This window comes from Eptatretus burgeri, chromosome 14 (assembly GCF_056783735.1).
Source record: "Eptatretus burgeri isolate ZD-2024b chromosome 14, Ebu_testis_v1, whole genome shotgun sequence".
Taxonomy (NCBI): Eukaryota; Metazoa; Chordata; class Myxini; order Myxiniformes; family Myxinidae; genus Eptatretus; species Eptatretus burgeri.
In genome coordinates, this window is record NC_140974.1 from 70,661,565 (window position 1) to 70,678,051 (window position 16,487).

General features: G+C 42.8%; 1 protein-coding gene across 1 annotated transcript in view; it reads left to right on the top strand.

Annotated features, from left to right (window-relative positions):
- LOC147013564 (membrane-bound glycerophospholipid O-acyltransferase 1-like) overlaps positions 1–16,487 on the top strand; it is a 100,047-nt gene that overhangs the window by 25,511 nt on the left and 58,049 nt on the right. The window contains 2 exon segments of the mRNA XM_085855476.1: positions 8,683–8,760; positions 11,682–11,777. Coding sequence (XP_085711602.1) covers positions 8,683–8,760; positions 11,682–11,777 — 174 coding nt within the window.

The window sequence follows — 16,487 nt, forward strand, 5'->3', positions numbered from 1 at the left end:
GAGGGGCGGGAGAGGGAAGGACAAAACAGTGAGGAACAGAGACATGAGATCTGTGGGAGGGAGAGGGATGAGGCAGGGAACACGTGGTAAACAAGATGGACACTACAGGGACTTTCAGGAAGGAAGGCAGGGAATTTGAAGTAGGTGGGTTTGGGGTGGATTAACGGCGGTATAAAATATCGTGGTTTTGGAAAGGGGAAGATAAGAGATGGTGGTGAACAGCTGTTTTGAAGACCTGGAGGGAAGAGTGGGATTGAAGAGAGTGTGATAATTTGTTCCAAAAGTGGGGAAAAAGAGGAATGAAAGGGTGAAGGTGAGCAGTGATTCGAGATTTTGGTAATTTTACCAGAAGGGGGTTACTGGCGGACCTTGAGTGCCCTGCGGAAATATGGTGGGGACATATCGCAGAGAGAGCAGGGGGGAGCAAAGCCAGAGAAGAGACGGTAGAAGACAGAAAGACCACCCACCTGCCTGCGGTGAGAGGTCCAAAAACTCAGCCTCATCACGGGAGATGCCAATGATCCGAAATGCCTTGATTTCCACAGCGTGAAGCCGAGAAAGGTGGGAGGCAGGAGCACCAGCCCAGAAGGGAGAGCAGTACTCCACCATGCTGCAGATGAAAGCTTTTTATGTGGTCAGGAGCTCAGGTGGGCCACAGAAGGACTTTGCATGACGGAGGATGCCCAGTCGGCGACTGGCTTTGGAGGCCAGCTTGGAAATGTGGCTTTCCCAGGAAAGATCATGGCAGATAGTAAGACCCAAAAGCTTGAATGAAATGACTTCAAGAGGATTGTTGAGAAAGTAGATTGGGGGTGGGGGTCCAGATGGTCCATCTGGAGAGACACAGTGAGAGTATGAGATTTGTCAGGATGGAAGGACATGTTCCTCATGTTGGATCAGCTTGTGATCTTATCCAGATCTGCAGAAAGTGAAGAGGCTGCAGCTTGCCGATCTGAAGGATGACAGATTGTTTGGCAGAGAGTGTAGTCATCAGCAAAGAGATATAGAGGATTTTCCAGAGAGTCAGAGTTTCAGTAACGAAATGTGCATTTGTCGACATTTATACAATACTTTGTATTCTTTGCAATTACCGTCGTTTGCATTGGCCCAAACATCCATCATGAAACTTGCACTTCCATAATTATTTCTTTGTTTTTCTTTTCCTGAACATTTAATTTTCTCATATTGCTCTACTGATATATTATTATTGTTTGGGTTGTGAGAAATCTGGGATTGAATCGACCGGACGTTGATTGAGATATCCCAACCACCGTGGGAAGCAAAGAGAAGCCGACGTTTTGGGCATCAACCCTTTATCAGACCTCATTTGCAATAAGCAAAGTCTCTTTGCTCCGATGAAAGGTTAACGCCCAAAATGTCGGCTTCTCTTTGCTTCCCACGGCGATGAGTGAACCTCAATCAGCGTCCTGTTGATGTCATCCATTGTTTTACCTGTCTGCTTGACACAGCTCGCCACTAATCTTCACCGGCAAGACCAGTTGTTTCATCCTTCTGTGGAATCCCATTTTCATTCCTTTTGCCGGCAATTTTTGACCCTCTTTGGATTTAGCTTTTCTGAGCATGTATACTTTGGAAAACTTGTGCTCACCCAGTTTTGTAGCCAACCTTTGTTTTAAAAGTAATACTGTTGCACTGATTGTCATTGGGATGGTCCTACGTTCGAATGTAATTGTATTTTGTTTATTTATTTATTTATTTGAAACAGTTGCAGGGTCCAGCACTTTAATTGTAATGTGGGTGCTATTGTTTTTGAGCATTTATTTATAAATAAATAAAAAGTCTTTGGTAATGTCATTAGAAAGTAAATGGGTTTCCTTTTGTTTTCAGCTTCTGCACATAGTATTTTGTGTGGTTTTCCTGTTTCCCAACAGTTGTGAAAATGCAGCATAGTTGTGGTTTCCTTTTTTTATGCCTCTAGACATTGCAGATTCACAAACCGCAACTCCATCAGCACTGCCATAATGCTTGCACTACCGTATAGTTGAGGAGCACTTTCCAGGACATAAGGCTCATGGGAATTTTGGAATGAAAGCAAGCCATTTGTCTAGATGTCTTAAGGGGAACCCGAATAACAATAATAATAAACAAGTAGTCTGGGAATCTGCTCTGGTCGTGGTGAGTAGTCGGTGCAGGAAACGTTTGATTTGTGCGATTTATCTGAGTATTTTATACCAACTTAATCCAGCAGACAATGATTCACTGAAGGAGTCACACATCGATATCCGGCAGCAATTTCTGCATGGCAATTGGATTGTGAACAAGAATCCACCTGTGCCATTCTCTGCCATTGGAGCTGATCATGCCTTGGAACACATCATCCGCTCCATGAAAGCAGTTGGTTGACTGACTCGTATCAATCATTCTGAGTGCAGATACTCGTACCAAGTTCTTCCTCATCTCCCCAGAACTTGCAAGGCTTCATGGAGAATCTCAACAGATGGCTGGTGTATCATCATCTATGCAAATTTTTCACCATGCACTCTCAACATCAGTGCTCATGCTACAAGAGAAGACTCTTCATGTCTTCACCACCAATCTGAGGAGGTTTACCCATCTATTCACAGAGGAACGTGGTGAGCTTTTCAACTTTGTGACAAAAGCAGGCTTGCCTGAGAAGGTTAAGAAAGATGAATGGACAATTGGCAGTAAACGACTTGATTGATTTGTCCTGATCTGCATCATCAGTGATGACCCGAACCTGTGGGTCCCAATGAAGAAACGAAAACTACAGACCAGGAAATCACGAGGAAGCAATTTTATCATGTATGCCGGAGATAAGATGGTTGAGCTGAAAGAAGACAGAAACATTTTTGCTCGCATGCTTTTGGTCTGCAAGTGAAGGCCAGAGATCAACTTGGAGGATCGTGTAGGGAGGCACGAGCTCTCAAAGGACGATATATGGAGCCTTAGGCATCTGGGTGGGGGACGAGGGCAATGGGGGGACATGTGCCCCCTCCCACTCCCCACCCTTTTGATGATGGGGGATTGTCACCCTCCCCCACATTTTTGCTCAAATATAACATAAAATGCATTGCTCTGTACAATCCACACTGGCTCTCGGATGTGGATTTTCTCCAAATGCATCAATCAACATTAACTTTCCCCAAATAAATTGTTATTATCTCTTTAATCAAGACTGCGCTGGTGGCCATTATTTAATAACAGACACCGGTATCGGCTTGTGCACGTCCTGCTGAATTTTATGAGTTGCACTAAGCACGTACTGCATGGTGCACATGCGCTGAAAATGTATCACTTGTGCGTGAGTATCTCCTGATACGGAGAGACGTTTCTACGGCAGGGCTGCGTTGCTTCGGGTTCTCTTCTGCAGGAGCCTTTTTTCTCACCCATAGTGGAATTTAAAGGGAAGAAAAGCTTTTATTTAGTCATTGTTGCACCTGTGATGATTAATTAGAGTGCCAAGGGTCCTCAAAAGAGGGACATTGGTCCGCATCGTGACGGCAGGCATCATCAGTCCGGACTGCAAGCTGATCCGAAAACCCGTGAAAGCCCCTGGTGTTTATCCATTCAGACCAACTTGATGAATGATAAATGCTGGAGAGGATCAATGCAGGATGTGAGTATCGTTTAGATTTATATCTTTTGAGCAAGGAAATCCGATGCAGAAGGATGCCATTCGGCCCATCATTCCTGTGCTATACCAACACCATGCCTCCATAGATTGGTCTAGTTAGGCCCAGAATCCATCTCGTAGCCCTGTGCTGCTCCATCTCCATCGCAGCTACGTCCTTCCTGAGTTGTGGTGACCAAAACTGCGCACAATATTCCAGATGACGCTTCACTAAATTCCTATACATTGTTAACACTCCCTGTTTTAATTTATAATTTATCCCCCGATGAATACAACCTAAAACGCTGTTTGCTTTACCTATCGCTGCTTGGCATTGTCCTTTCTGCTTACCCTCCCCCCCACTTCCCCACCCCAATATCCATTACCATCCCCACATAGCCTTCTCCTATGTGACATGCCCCAATATTGCCCCTTGCATCATATGATGTATATTGTCTTTATTCTTACCAATCTGATATGGTTAGCATCTTACATTTCTTTATGTTAAATTCCATCTGCCAATCTTTTGCCCAAATAGACGAAAATATCTCAACTTTCCTGAATCTGATCACCACTCTCTCTGCAATGTACCTTACCTTTTATATATCCACCTTCCCTCCAAATTTTGTGTCATCTCCAAATTTGGAAAGCCTACTCTTCACCCCACTATCCAAATCGTTGATGTAAATAATGAATAATAATGGTCCGAGTACTGATCCCTGAGGTACCCCACTACCTCCGTCCTCTCAGCAAAACATCCTCCCACTCATAGCAACTCTCTGCTTCCAATCACGAACCCAGTTTCCAATCTAGGTGGCTATGTGACCAGCCGCACCCTTCACCTTGGCTAACAACCTCCTGTGTGATGCCTTATCAAATACCTTCAAAAAGTGCAGATTCACACGACATCCCCTGCATTCAATAAACCTGCCATCTCACCCTCATTATCCACCAATCCTCCTGTGCTATTCCTCAATGGAGCCACAGTCCCCTTAACCCTTGCCTTACCCCTTATTCACTTAAATAATGTCTCTTGCTGTTATGTTTAATATTTTTGGCTATGTCCTTTTCATAATCCCCTTTTTGTGTGCCAAGATTATTTTCTTAACTAATCTGTTTCCTTCCATATACTGTAGTTTTCTGTTCTTGCATGGCTGCTGGGGTAGCTATCATTTCTTGGAAGCACGGCTGTGCTGCTGATGCTGTGCCCCTCCACCAGTACAATGGTGCTCATTTTGCCGACCTCAGAAGGATGACAGGCTGAGTCAACCCCACCTGGTGTTAACTCGGCGGCAAACAGGGCTCAAATTCAGGACCCTAAGATCCTATACCAGCCACCCAAACCACTAAGCCAACACCAGGCTTACTGCTGTTGTTTTGATTCGATATAATTGATTATATATACATTTAATTGATTTATTTTTAGGAAATAGATATGAGAAAAAAATTTCGCCACTCCATCAGCGAGAACAACCGCGTCCTCTTCCCACAGTGACATCAAGTTCACAGAAAGAACTGGGGGGTTCTGGGGAGGAGATTACAACAGATCGGGGTGCATGTGCGAGTGTTGACCTCGAGATTGCGCTTTCAAATTTCCCAGATCGGCCTTTTCAACCTCGTGATGTCTGTTTAATCCCAGTCCAAACGCTGCCAAACCGAAAATTGAAGTTTTAACAACGATGGTTCAATGACTTGCCGTGGCTTCATTTTGATCAGGGCATCAGTGCGGTACTCGATCACACTTTCACCGATGCTTCTCGTCAAAAACTTGCTGAACTTGCCCGCTGTGCAAATGACGTATTCGTGTCTGTGTGATTTCATAACTGGAAGAAGGGTTTCCAAAAAAATTTAGAAACCACGAACAATCAACCACACGTAAGTTTGCTTCTGAAAACCTGAAATATCGTTGAAATCAAATTGGTGTCAATGTGTCGTTGCACAGCAAACTTCTTAAAGAACAAATCTCTGCACGATTAGCACTTCTGAAGAGTATCACCTCACCGCAATATTTAGCCCGACAATGCCTTGCAATGCACAATTATTTTCATGACTAAAATAGTTAATAAGAACATAGAATAAAGTTTACTTTCTTGAGGTGTTATTATTATTTTGTTTGCAGAATGTGGTTGCTGGGAGCTTGTCTTTTCTGGTGCCCCGTTTGCTGTAAGCTGGTACTCATTCCGCTGACCTCGGAAGAGTGACGGCTGAGGCAACCCACCTGGTGTTATTTAACAGTCCGACAGGGGGCTGAACTCAAGACCCTAAGATCTTAACCTTAACCTTTAAATCATAAAGCATTGTAATTTTAAAATGTCTTGCTGGTGGCAAAAATGATCAGATAATTTGATTTTAAATAATAACAACAAAAATAAACAATTATTAACTTATTCAGGAGAATTAATACAAATACGGTCACTTTTTGTGACAAAACTTCTGAACTTGCAATAACAAAGGTTTTCAAAAAGAAAGTATCTGGTCAACCACCTTAACCCTTAAGCTAATACTAGGATTATTTTCCTGCATGAAGAACCTAAAATAAAGTTTTTTTTTTATTTTCTTGAATCAAGATGATGAAACTGTTCTTTAATAATAACGAGACGACCTGTAAACCCGTTGGGTTCCTGTTGTGACAGCGGTTGATTAAAAAAAAAAAAACATTTCAAAAATGAATAATGATAAAAAGATAGCTCCAGCGAACTATACCGCTGAGGTTGTTTGCATCGATCAAATTCTCCCGAAGAGTACTTGACTGAAACGGGAATTGATTTTTTAATAATTTTTTTTCGTTGCCCGATTTGAACGAAACTTGATACTGCACTTAGGAGACTTAGGAGAACTTAGGGGAATGGTGAGTAAGTTGGCCCTAAAATTTTTGCGCTATCTTGTACCGTTTTGGCTGTATTTCGGGAACATACATAATGAGAGTTTTAGTAATATATAGATAGATGATTATAAACCTGATCCAATATTGCATTGTTGATGACGACGATAAAGACTGGTTCATGGAAATGATCATACGTCGCCATTATGGCGGCATCTTCTTCACCATGACACACATGCCACACTGTCTAATGCTGTACAGTAAACCCTCAAATATCGTGGAGGTTACATTCCTGGATAATGCTGCGATCATGGAAACCAAGGGCCAATGGGAGAAAGAATGTCTCGGTTCTTGGGCTTCCAGAAAATATAGAAGAAGATTGGCGGCATCCAGAAATAAACACATCTCAATTGAAATAAACATAAAATATGTATGTAAATAATGTTAACATTGAATTAAACGTGTAAATACAATAAATAGGGTGTAAATGAAATAAAAACACAATCCTTTTACCTTTTTAGTTTATTCCAAAACAGCAAGGTGGGTTATGGTAAGAACATTACGTACTCGGACTGTAACCGCCATCAATAGAAAACACAAGACTTCGCTCAGGATGATGATCCTGTTGGAGCGGGATTCAGTGATTGGAAGAGCAGCATTAGCTTTACGATGAAATATCTCTCAAGGACATCAGTTGGTTGAAAATTTGCCGTGAACAAGCTATCACTTGTACAAAACAATAATGGTAACCCCAAGTTAATGCTTGTTATGTGGTGCACCTTACCACATTAGTGATAATCATTTCCTCAAGATGAAATCTGTGATCTGATTTGAGGCACTGAAACAAGGGAATACAAGGAAATCAGATACAGGTGGAGGCCATTCAGCCCATCATGCCTGCATGACATCAACACCACACCAAGTTATCAACTTCTTCTTCTTCTTCTTCTTTCGGCTGCTCCCGTTAGGGGTCGCCACAGCGGATCATCTGTATGATCCGCATAGAGATTTGGCACATGTTTTACGCCGGATGCCCTTCCTGACGCAACCCTGGTCGCCTCTTACGACACAGGGATATGGTACACCTATTTTAACCGCGGTATACACCGGCCCAGTACACTGGTACTCATTTCGCCGACCTCGGAAGGATGACAGGCTGAGTCAACCCCCTGGTGTATTAATTCAGTGGCTCAACGGGGCTTGAACTCAGGACCTTTTGGATCCCAAGCCGCTGCCCTAACCACTGCGCCAACACCAGGCTACCACACCAAGTTATCAACACAAGATCAAAAGAAGAAAATGCAAATTTGATTTATTTATTTTTCACGTGTTTTTGTGTGTTTTTAAAATTTATTTATTTTAAGTTTTTGTATTATAATTTTTTTTGTTTGTTTTTGTCTTCTTCTTCTTCTTCTTTTTCTTTTTCTTTTTCTTCTTTTTCTTCTTTTTCTTCTTCCATTTGAGCCATTCATATTGGTATTTCACTAATGGTTTCCATAGTTTTTAAGGTAGACCAACAAAATAAAAGTCCAACAGGATTGTGCAGAGGTGGTGCACTTACCTTTGAGTTTTCTAACATGGGTTTGATTCCTGACCCAACTATTAAATGTTGAATGGGTGTTTTGCAGGTCAGGTGTTGCATCACACAGTGTACTGTCCTTCGGATGGACATTGAGTTTGGCGTCGCGTCTGGAAGCATGAGCTGTTTGATGCAAAAGAATGTATAAAGTCTTTTGATGAAGAGTAGTTGAGCTACGGAAGCCTGGTGTTGGCTTGGTGGTTAGGGTGGCTGGCTTGGGATCCTCGAGTCCCTGTTGGCTGCTGAATTAATAACAGGTGGGGTTGACTCAGCCTGTTATCCTGAGGTCAGCAAATTGAGTACCAGTGTACTGGTAGAGGGGCACAGCATCAGTGGCACAGTTGTGCTCCAATAAATGGTCGGAGTGGCGACCCATCCAAGATTGTGCCAAATAGCCAAGGATAAACTGCTTTGGCAGTTCCAATGCTCTGTTCAAGAGTATAGTCCACCTCGTCAGTCGAGCTACGGCATGGCATTCTGAGCAAATTCCAAATTCCTGCTCCGGCTACTGCTCAAAGGTGGAGGGAAAAACCACTCGGTGTAATCCTCGCCAGGAGACTGCCGCGGAAATATGAGGTAGACCGTCGTAATAGAGAACCAAAGGAAATGTGGAACGGCTTTGTAATGGTAAATTTGCAAACTGCTTGATGAGGTCTGTTTACTGTCATTTCCTCCTCTCCTGCTCTCTAGGTATGCAACACACTGTTTCGTACAAGTGCTGCTCTGCTACGCAGTGCTGACATTTGCAAGTGTTGGAAATATTCACAAGTGAGTTCTGCCTGTGCTTACTGTGTCTGTTATCTAAAGCAAACTAAAAAGACAAAAAAGTTATTTATTTATTTATTTATTGCCTTTTTATATTTTTGAAAATTATTCTCTCTTACCTTTACATTTTTTTTTTCTTGTTTTTCTTCTCGGATGATGAATTTCTTTTGTTGGTTATCCAATGAATATGGACACAGAAGGAGGCCAAGTTGGATATGACTTAACATTCTCAACTTCCCTTGAGACATTTTGACCCTCAGTCACATGACATTTTGTCAGAAGTGGGATAGCATCTCAGAGTGGTTAAATAAAACATGAAATCTCTGCAGTGCTTCCCAGCCTGTCACAGTGTCTGGGATAGGAAGTGATAGTGGAAAACCACTATCCAAGGATGACGGTACAGGCAATATATGAGGAAGCTATAGTTGTTGGAGCTGTCAGTCTTCAGGAGCTACAGAGGGAGGTGTTGCTACCAGTTGTTGATGCAAAATGTTGATCATAAAAAGGTTTATCCGAATGCTTGAACTGCATTCAAGAGTTTTATACAAATACTGAACGTGCAATATTGAGAGCATGAAATACCAATTTTGTGTGAGCTTCACATTATTTGTTGCAATTTTCTCTCCCCTGCTTTCTACATTTGCAATAAAAATTAGGGATTAAGGGTTTTGAGGGTTTGTTTTTTTTAAAGCCAAGTTGGACGAGCAAAGCAGTGAGATTAAGGAAATGAAGATTGTTGAACGCTTTAAATGATACGAAGGGAACAAAGTTCATGTTAAATTCGATGTACTTGAAGAGTACAATGTTGGCCAATGTTGAACAAAATTGAATCAATTCGTCCTTGTTACACACCCAACCTGTCCACCAACTTTCGTCCGAATCCGTCCATATGTTTTTGAGATATCCTGTTCACAAACGACCAAGAAAGACATAGTGCGGAGCACAATACTTGCGAAATCCCTAAAACAAATTTTACCATAAAAAAGTTGGTGGTTGAAGTCAACAATCTGACGTGCAAATCCTCTTCAAATTTCAAGTAAATCGGATGAAAATTGAGCATTTTGGAAATCATACCGAAGATGTTGACCTCAAAAATAATTGGTGGTTGAATTCAATGAACAAATATACAAATCCTCTTCAAATGTCAGGTAAATCGGATGAAAATTGAGCATTTTAGAAATTTGACATCCTGTCAGTGTTGACCTTCAAAACGATAAGCTCCTTGCTTCTGATGAACTCTACCAGGTGATGAAGTTTAGTGAAGATTGGTTTAAAATTGTTACCTGTAGGCGATTTGACATACAGACAAACAGAATAACGTGCACCAGTATTCCAGTACTTGAAAAATCTTTGATTTTTCACAAGAAACAAACGGGTGAAAACGTAGCCTTCGTTCACCTTTGGTGGAGGGAACCAAGACCGTGCATTTAACAAAGCAGAACCTCACTTGGCTATTTGTGAAGGTGACCCCTTTCACACAACCAAGCCTCCTTATAGATGAAACACCTTTTCTTTTTCAGCAAAGTCATTTTAAATGCCTTTGAATGAATGGTTATAGATTACAGCAGATTTGGTTGTCAACAAACGCACCCTCAGGAACGAGTGTGGCTCAGTTGGATATAATCCGCATTCAATGTATAGAATCAACTTGTGATTGTTAAATTGGACGTGAAAATGATCCCAATTCGGGTCACCCGTCATGTTCTTTGAGCCTATGATTTGAGGTATGCCGTGAATGTTGGTTGAAAACACAACTTGCTGTGGCCACTGCTGCTGCACAGAATCTGTGCATTCTTCGCTTGTGATTCAAATCTTACAACTTCGTTTCAATTTCAACTGTAAAGTGCTGGATGAAAGGTCTTCCTCGACTCATGTGGAACAGGGTGTTAACACTCATTACGCTTTCCCAGTACCAGTTGGCAAGAGCAAGCAGTTATGAGAATCGAACCCGCACCAATTAGTGAATATATAAACACATCTTCAACCACTTGAGTAAATGTATATAGATTACATTACATTTGAGAAAGAATGATCTCCAGTATTTTCAACATTTATTTGTGTAAGGACTTGCACATACATTCACTGACACACAGATGATTTATAGTAGCCCATCCTGTCGCTTTGGGAATGGGCGAGGAGAGAGAGATGTGTCGAGATGTGTCGAGAGATATAGAGAGATGGATCTTTATTATTATTATTTTTTAATATTTTGACTTTTGTACAAATTGATTAAATTATAATGTTTATTGTGGTGTTGGAACCTCATACAGATCCAATCCCTTTGCAGACCTTGCTGGGACACCAATGATGTCGGGAGAGGGTAGTAACAAAAATGTGGATTTATTCTGCAAGGTTAAAAATGGTTGTGCAGTTTGGGAGGAAAGTTGTCACTTTTGGCCATGCTGCCAGGGATGCCTGAAACCGGAATGATATAAATTGGAATTTGAGGTTAAAAACTCGACATACCGCACTCAGTTCCAACTTGAAAGGCATGGCTTCGCCTTGAACATGCTGTAGAACATTTTCCATCCATCCATTGGGACCATACTCTGCAGAGCGTTGGTGCTGCCTAAGCAGTCTCCTTGGCTAATGGACACAATCCTGGACGGGTCGCCACTCCGACACAGGATACCAGCAAGCCGGCACTCATTTTGCCTACCTCGGAAGGATGACAGGCAGAGTCAACAGCCAAGTGGAATTTGAGCTCGGGGTCCTTGGATCCCAAGCCCACCACCCTAACCATTAAGCCAACACCAGCTGTTAGTGTTATATTTTGCCGTGAATAAAAGAGGAGTTAATGTTTCGGGCTTAACCCTTCGTCAGAGCAAAGAAAGAAGGGACCTTTGGTGGTCGATGTCAAAACGACTAAAATTGTGAACCATACATCTCTGTAAGGCTTATGTCATGTGTTTGTGTCTGCTCAGGTTCATTTTTGTGCTTTCTATGGGTTACCTCATGCTCATTCAAGTGAGTCGAATTTACGTCTTTGGCTATGGACTCTTCTCAACGGACTTTTCCGGGTAAGAGAAATCTCTAAATGTCGGTTAACTTATACAAGTGAATGATAAAGGAAGGCAAAGCTTTTAATTGGTGTTCATTGGTAACTGTTTTATTTTGTAATACGTCGTCACGGCTCGTGGAAGAGCTACAACACAGAACTGACCAGTATGTAACAGAACAAATTGAACAGCAGAAAGAGAAAGGAGAAACAGTATCAGCAGGGCTGGGGGAGAAAATAAACGGAGATGGACAAACAAGGGATGCGAATAGCAATGAGGGGAAGGGGTGGACGCACGGGGTGGATAAGATAGATACATGAGCAAACTCTCAAGATCGAAAATCTGCAAATTTGGCGGGTGGTGTGGTTTACCGGTGAAAAAGATCTTTATTTTTGATGGGGATGATCCGAGATGGTGTTGAACTCTGTGATTTCAACATCCTCGCCACAAACGGGTACAGACAAGATACCGGCATCCAATGTCATTGAAAGCCTGGACCTGGACCAGGTTTGGAGGAATGCAATGCATGAATTCCCCTGTAAGCAAGATGAAAATCACTTGACTACATGTGATGCTCTACCCCCTCACAGATTCCTCACACATAGGCCTCCTTGTCCGCTATCAACGAACATACAGTTTTACGCCTCGGCTCCCTGAACAGCTCAGTTCCGCCATTAGCCCAGGCAAAAATGCTACAATTACAACTATAGTTTATGAGAGGAGTACTCTCGTATACTAGAGTTGGTAACAGGTCCAACTACAGTAGTCTGCAGATAATTATTACAGGAAAGGAATGCTATTTTTGCCGATGTAAACCTGGCCATATGACTCTGGTTAATGGTGTACAGTGTCCCTTGGCAGACAAAGTTCCTCTTTTCCTGACGGTGGGTTCCAAGGCACCTACGGCAACATCTAAGATGGTGGTCTTGAAGGTACCCCACAACTTTGCAGGATCCCCCCCCCCCCGAAACACCCAGACCCTCTAGTTCCCCACATAACTTGTTTGCAAACTTCTCAGCTACTCTCTCATGCTTGAGTTTGCCAAAATCCATCCTACGCTGGGATAGTACCATTATCCTGGATTTGAACTGCAACTTCAGAGTTGCTGCAACAAGCCTGTAGTCAGTATTGAGGAACTGAACTCTGGTAGACCCTCCAGTGACTATTAACAAGTATATGGTCAATCTACTTTGCCACACCACCAGCGTTAGAATACCAAGTCCAGCGATGAGCCTGTGGGCACTGAAACCATGATCCAGCCACTGCAAGTCCACAACTTCTCCCAAAGTCAAGGAACTAAGCGATAATCTGGTTTACAGTTGCAGACCTATGGGGACCGACATGTGTCTCATAGCCATCCCTAACAGTGCCAGTCGATGCATTAAAATCCCCCAAGACTAGTGGAATATCTCACCTGGGGGACACAGCTATAGCAACTCCTTGGGTGTGGTAACCATGAGAGCAATCAGACCAATAGTAGGTGTAACCACCCACCATGAGCTCACCACTATCCAATCTCCGAACCTCAGAGTGCTGCAATCCCGATGTTCAAACGCTGGAGCTCAGATGACAGCAGAGACATGTGATCATCCTCTCTTAGAGTGAGGACATTCCAGGCACACACCTGAAGGGACCACCTCAAGTTAACCCGAGGAGACCACTGTCTGGTGGACGACACCTCAGCGCCACCACCACAACACACACCACCATAACCTGACCCAGCAAGTTTTCCCTGTGGTTTTCTTCCGATCAAAGAATTGGGGTCCTGAAGGCTTTGCCCCAATCGTGTCATTTGGTGAGCTGCTCAGTGAACGGCAGCTGCACAAGAGGTACTCCGAAAGAGTAGGTTTTTTTCTTTGTTTTATTTGTGTGTTTTTGTGCATATTTCGGAATAAAGAGTTTTACGGTAGCTGGAGTGCAAATCCTGCCACCAACCTCCTAGAAAGAGGTACCCAACTGCAGGAGGATGTCCGCACACACAGTTGGGCCCTAGATATGGATGGCCGTTGGCTGACAAGGAGATTCTCTTCCCTTTGACAGGTTTTGTTTTTAATCTTGCTGGGTGCCCATATCCATACACCCTCGTTGCTGAAAACCCGACCATGAAACAGGTTAGTACTGGTTTGTTTGCTACCTGTAGCAAGTCGCAGATTTGATCTGGCCTGACCTGATAATGATCTCGTTGATAGTGAGAAAGCACAGAGAGAGCAGAGAGTGCAAGACCTAAAAGAAGACAGAAACCACCAACCTTGCGATGACAAAGTGATGACTCAGCTTCATCGCTGGTGATTCTAATAATCTTGAAAGTTTCCACAGTGTCAATCTAAACAAAGTGCAAGAGGCAGGGATGCCAGCCCAGAGGGGACAGAATTACTCCAAGCTGCATATGAAGGCCTTGAAGGAGGATAAGAGTTCAAATGTGCCAAGGAAGGACCTTGCATAACGGAGGATACCCAGATTGGCTTTGGATGCCAATTTTGAAATGTGGTTTGCCCAAGAAAGATCATGGCTGAGAGTGAGACCCAAAAGTTTTCATGATTGAACTTTTTTAAGAGGATTAAGAAAGTAGATGGGAGGGTTTGTGGTACGGTGCTTGGAGAGAGGGATGTGGATATATATATATATATATATATATATATATATATATATATATATATATATATATATATATATATATATATATATGTATGTATACATCGAAACATGTGGAGTGTGACGAGCACTCTGCTGATACCCATTGGACACAGTCCACACCTGACTATATGTGTGTGTGTGTATATACAGTATATACTGTGTGCATATATATATATATATATATATATATATATATATATATATATATATATATATTGTTGCGGTTCTGTAAACAGCATCCCTCCAACACCAACAGCAGCCAACATACAATGGTCCCCAGTCAGTTATTTCATTAATGTATGTTCAGATAGTCCCTTCCTTCTTGTGTCTAGTGGGTCGAACGGAACAGTACGTTGTGTAAATCTCATAGTTAGGTCTGATTAAACCTCTGAACTTCATTCTGACTCTGCCTTTTTCTCTATTCCTGAGGTAAATCCAAGCAAGGGGTCCTCGCGAGGCCGGCAGGCATTTCGCTCGGACACCCATCGGGAAAAACACCAGTTGCACCCTTCGCGTAAGAATGCGTCCTCACAGAAGACAAAGGGCAGCAGTCGAAGCCAACAATAAATGCCTGCGCTGCACGGAGCGTGTGCAGCACAACGATGACCCCCCCACCCACTGTTCAGGCAATCAGAGGCATAACCAACACATCAAATGCTAACAACATACAGAGTGCACGTGGCGCACTCTTCTTCAATCCAAATCTCCATTAATAAATATATCTGTCCCCTTTTTAATCCGAATGTCCATCTAATAATTATATCCAATCCTTTCCCTCAATTCCCCGACACAGATCAGGGCTGGCACCGTGCATCCCATCGCCTCTGATAACCGCGAACACCATGCTCGATGGTGGGCTGACCCGCATGCTGACCACGTGTACAATATACAAGTTGCTTGTATATTGCCGCACCTCTCACATTTCTTTCTATTCCTGCTACAGACAACAATAAACAACATTTACTGTGCCACATACCTTCCCTCGCCTGCCTGTAAATATATCTTTTGTAGAAATGTTCCCAGCTCATTTTCGTCCTTTCTTTCAATGATCCAGCATGATCCATATCCTAACTTAGCCGGGACTTTATTCCTAACGATCCTTTCCTTTTCGCCGGTACGTCATTGGCAGTGTCGCTCGGCTGCATCTGATCCGGTAAAGTGATCCGGTTCGGACAAAGCGTACCGAGGGCGTGTCCCCAGCTAATTAGGTCACGTGATTAATTAGGTAACCCGATTAACTCATAGACTTGAGGACCCTGGGTCACGCGGTTGAGTTATTGGCGTTCACGGTCAGTTAGCAACCCGCCGCGTCACGGAATTATCCGTGTGCAACGGCCTGCAATTCTGGGGAGTCTGATAGGATCCGAGATAGCTTCCCCCCACCTGGTGGTCATCTCACCCGACCCCCGGCCCGCAAACATATATATATATATATATATATATATATATATATATATATATATATATATATATATATATATATATACAGTTGTCTTTATTGAAAGACATATTCCAAGTGTTTTACCAGCTTGTGATCTGAAGAGAGGGAAGAGGCTGTGCTGCCTGCCTATGTGAAGAATGAGTGATGCCATGGCAGAGGGTGGAGTCATCATTGAAGAGGCAAGAGGATTTTCCAGAGTCAGAGATCGTTGATGATGATGATGATGATAAAGAATAGGACTGGGCCCAGAACACTGCCTTGAGGGCGCACTGCAGCTTTGATAGATTAAGGAGAATAAATAATTCCATCAGGATTTTCCAGAGTCAGATATCGTTGATGATGATGATGATGATAAAGAATAGGACTGGGCCTAGAACACTGCCTTGAGGGTGCACTGCAGCTTTGATAGATTAAGGAGAATAAATAATTCCATCGAAAACCACACCTTTATGACAAGAGTTGAGTAAGTGAATAATTCAAGAGTGGAGCTGGCCTGGGATTCCCTTGGCGGAAGGTTTTGTGAGCAAGGTGAATGCCAGACTGTATAGAAGGTTTGAGATTTGTCTAGAGAGACAGCCCTGATCTCATATCTGACATTGAGGGCCTCCATCCATTGTTGGGAGAGTACGAGCAGCATGTACAAGATGGTCCTTTCA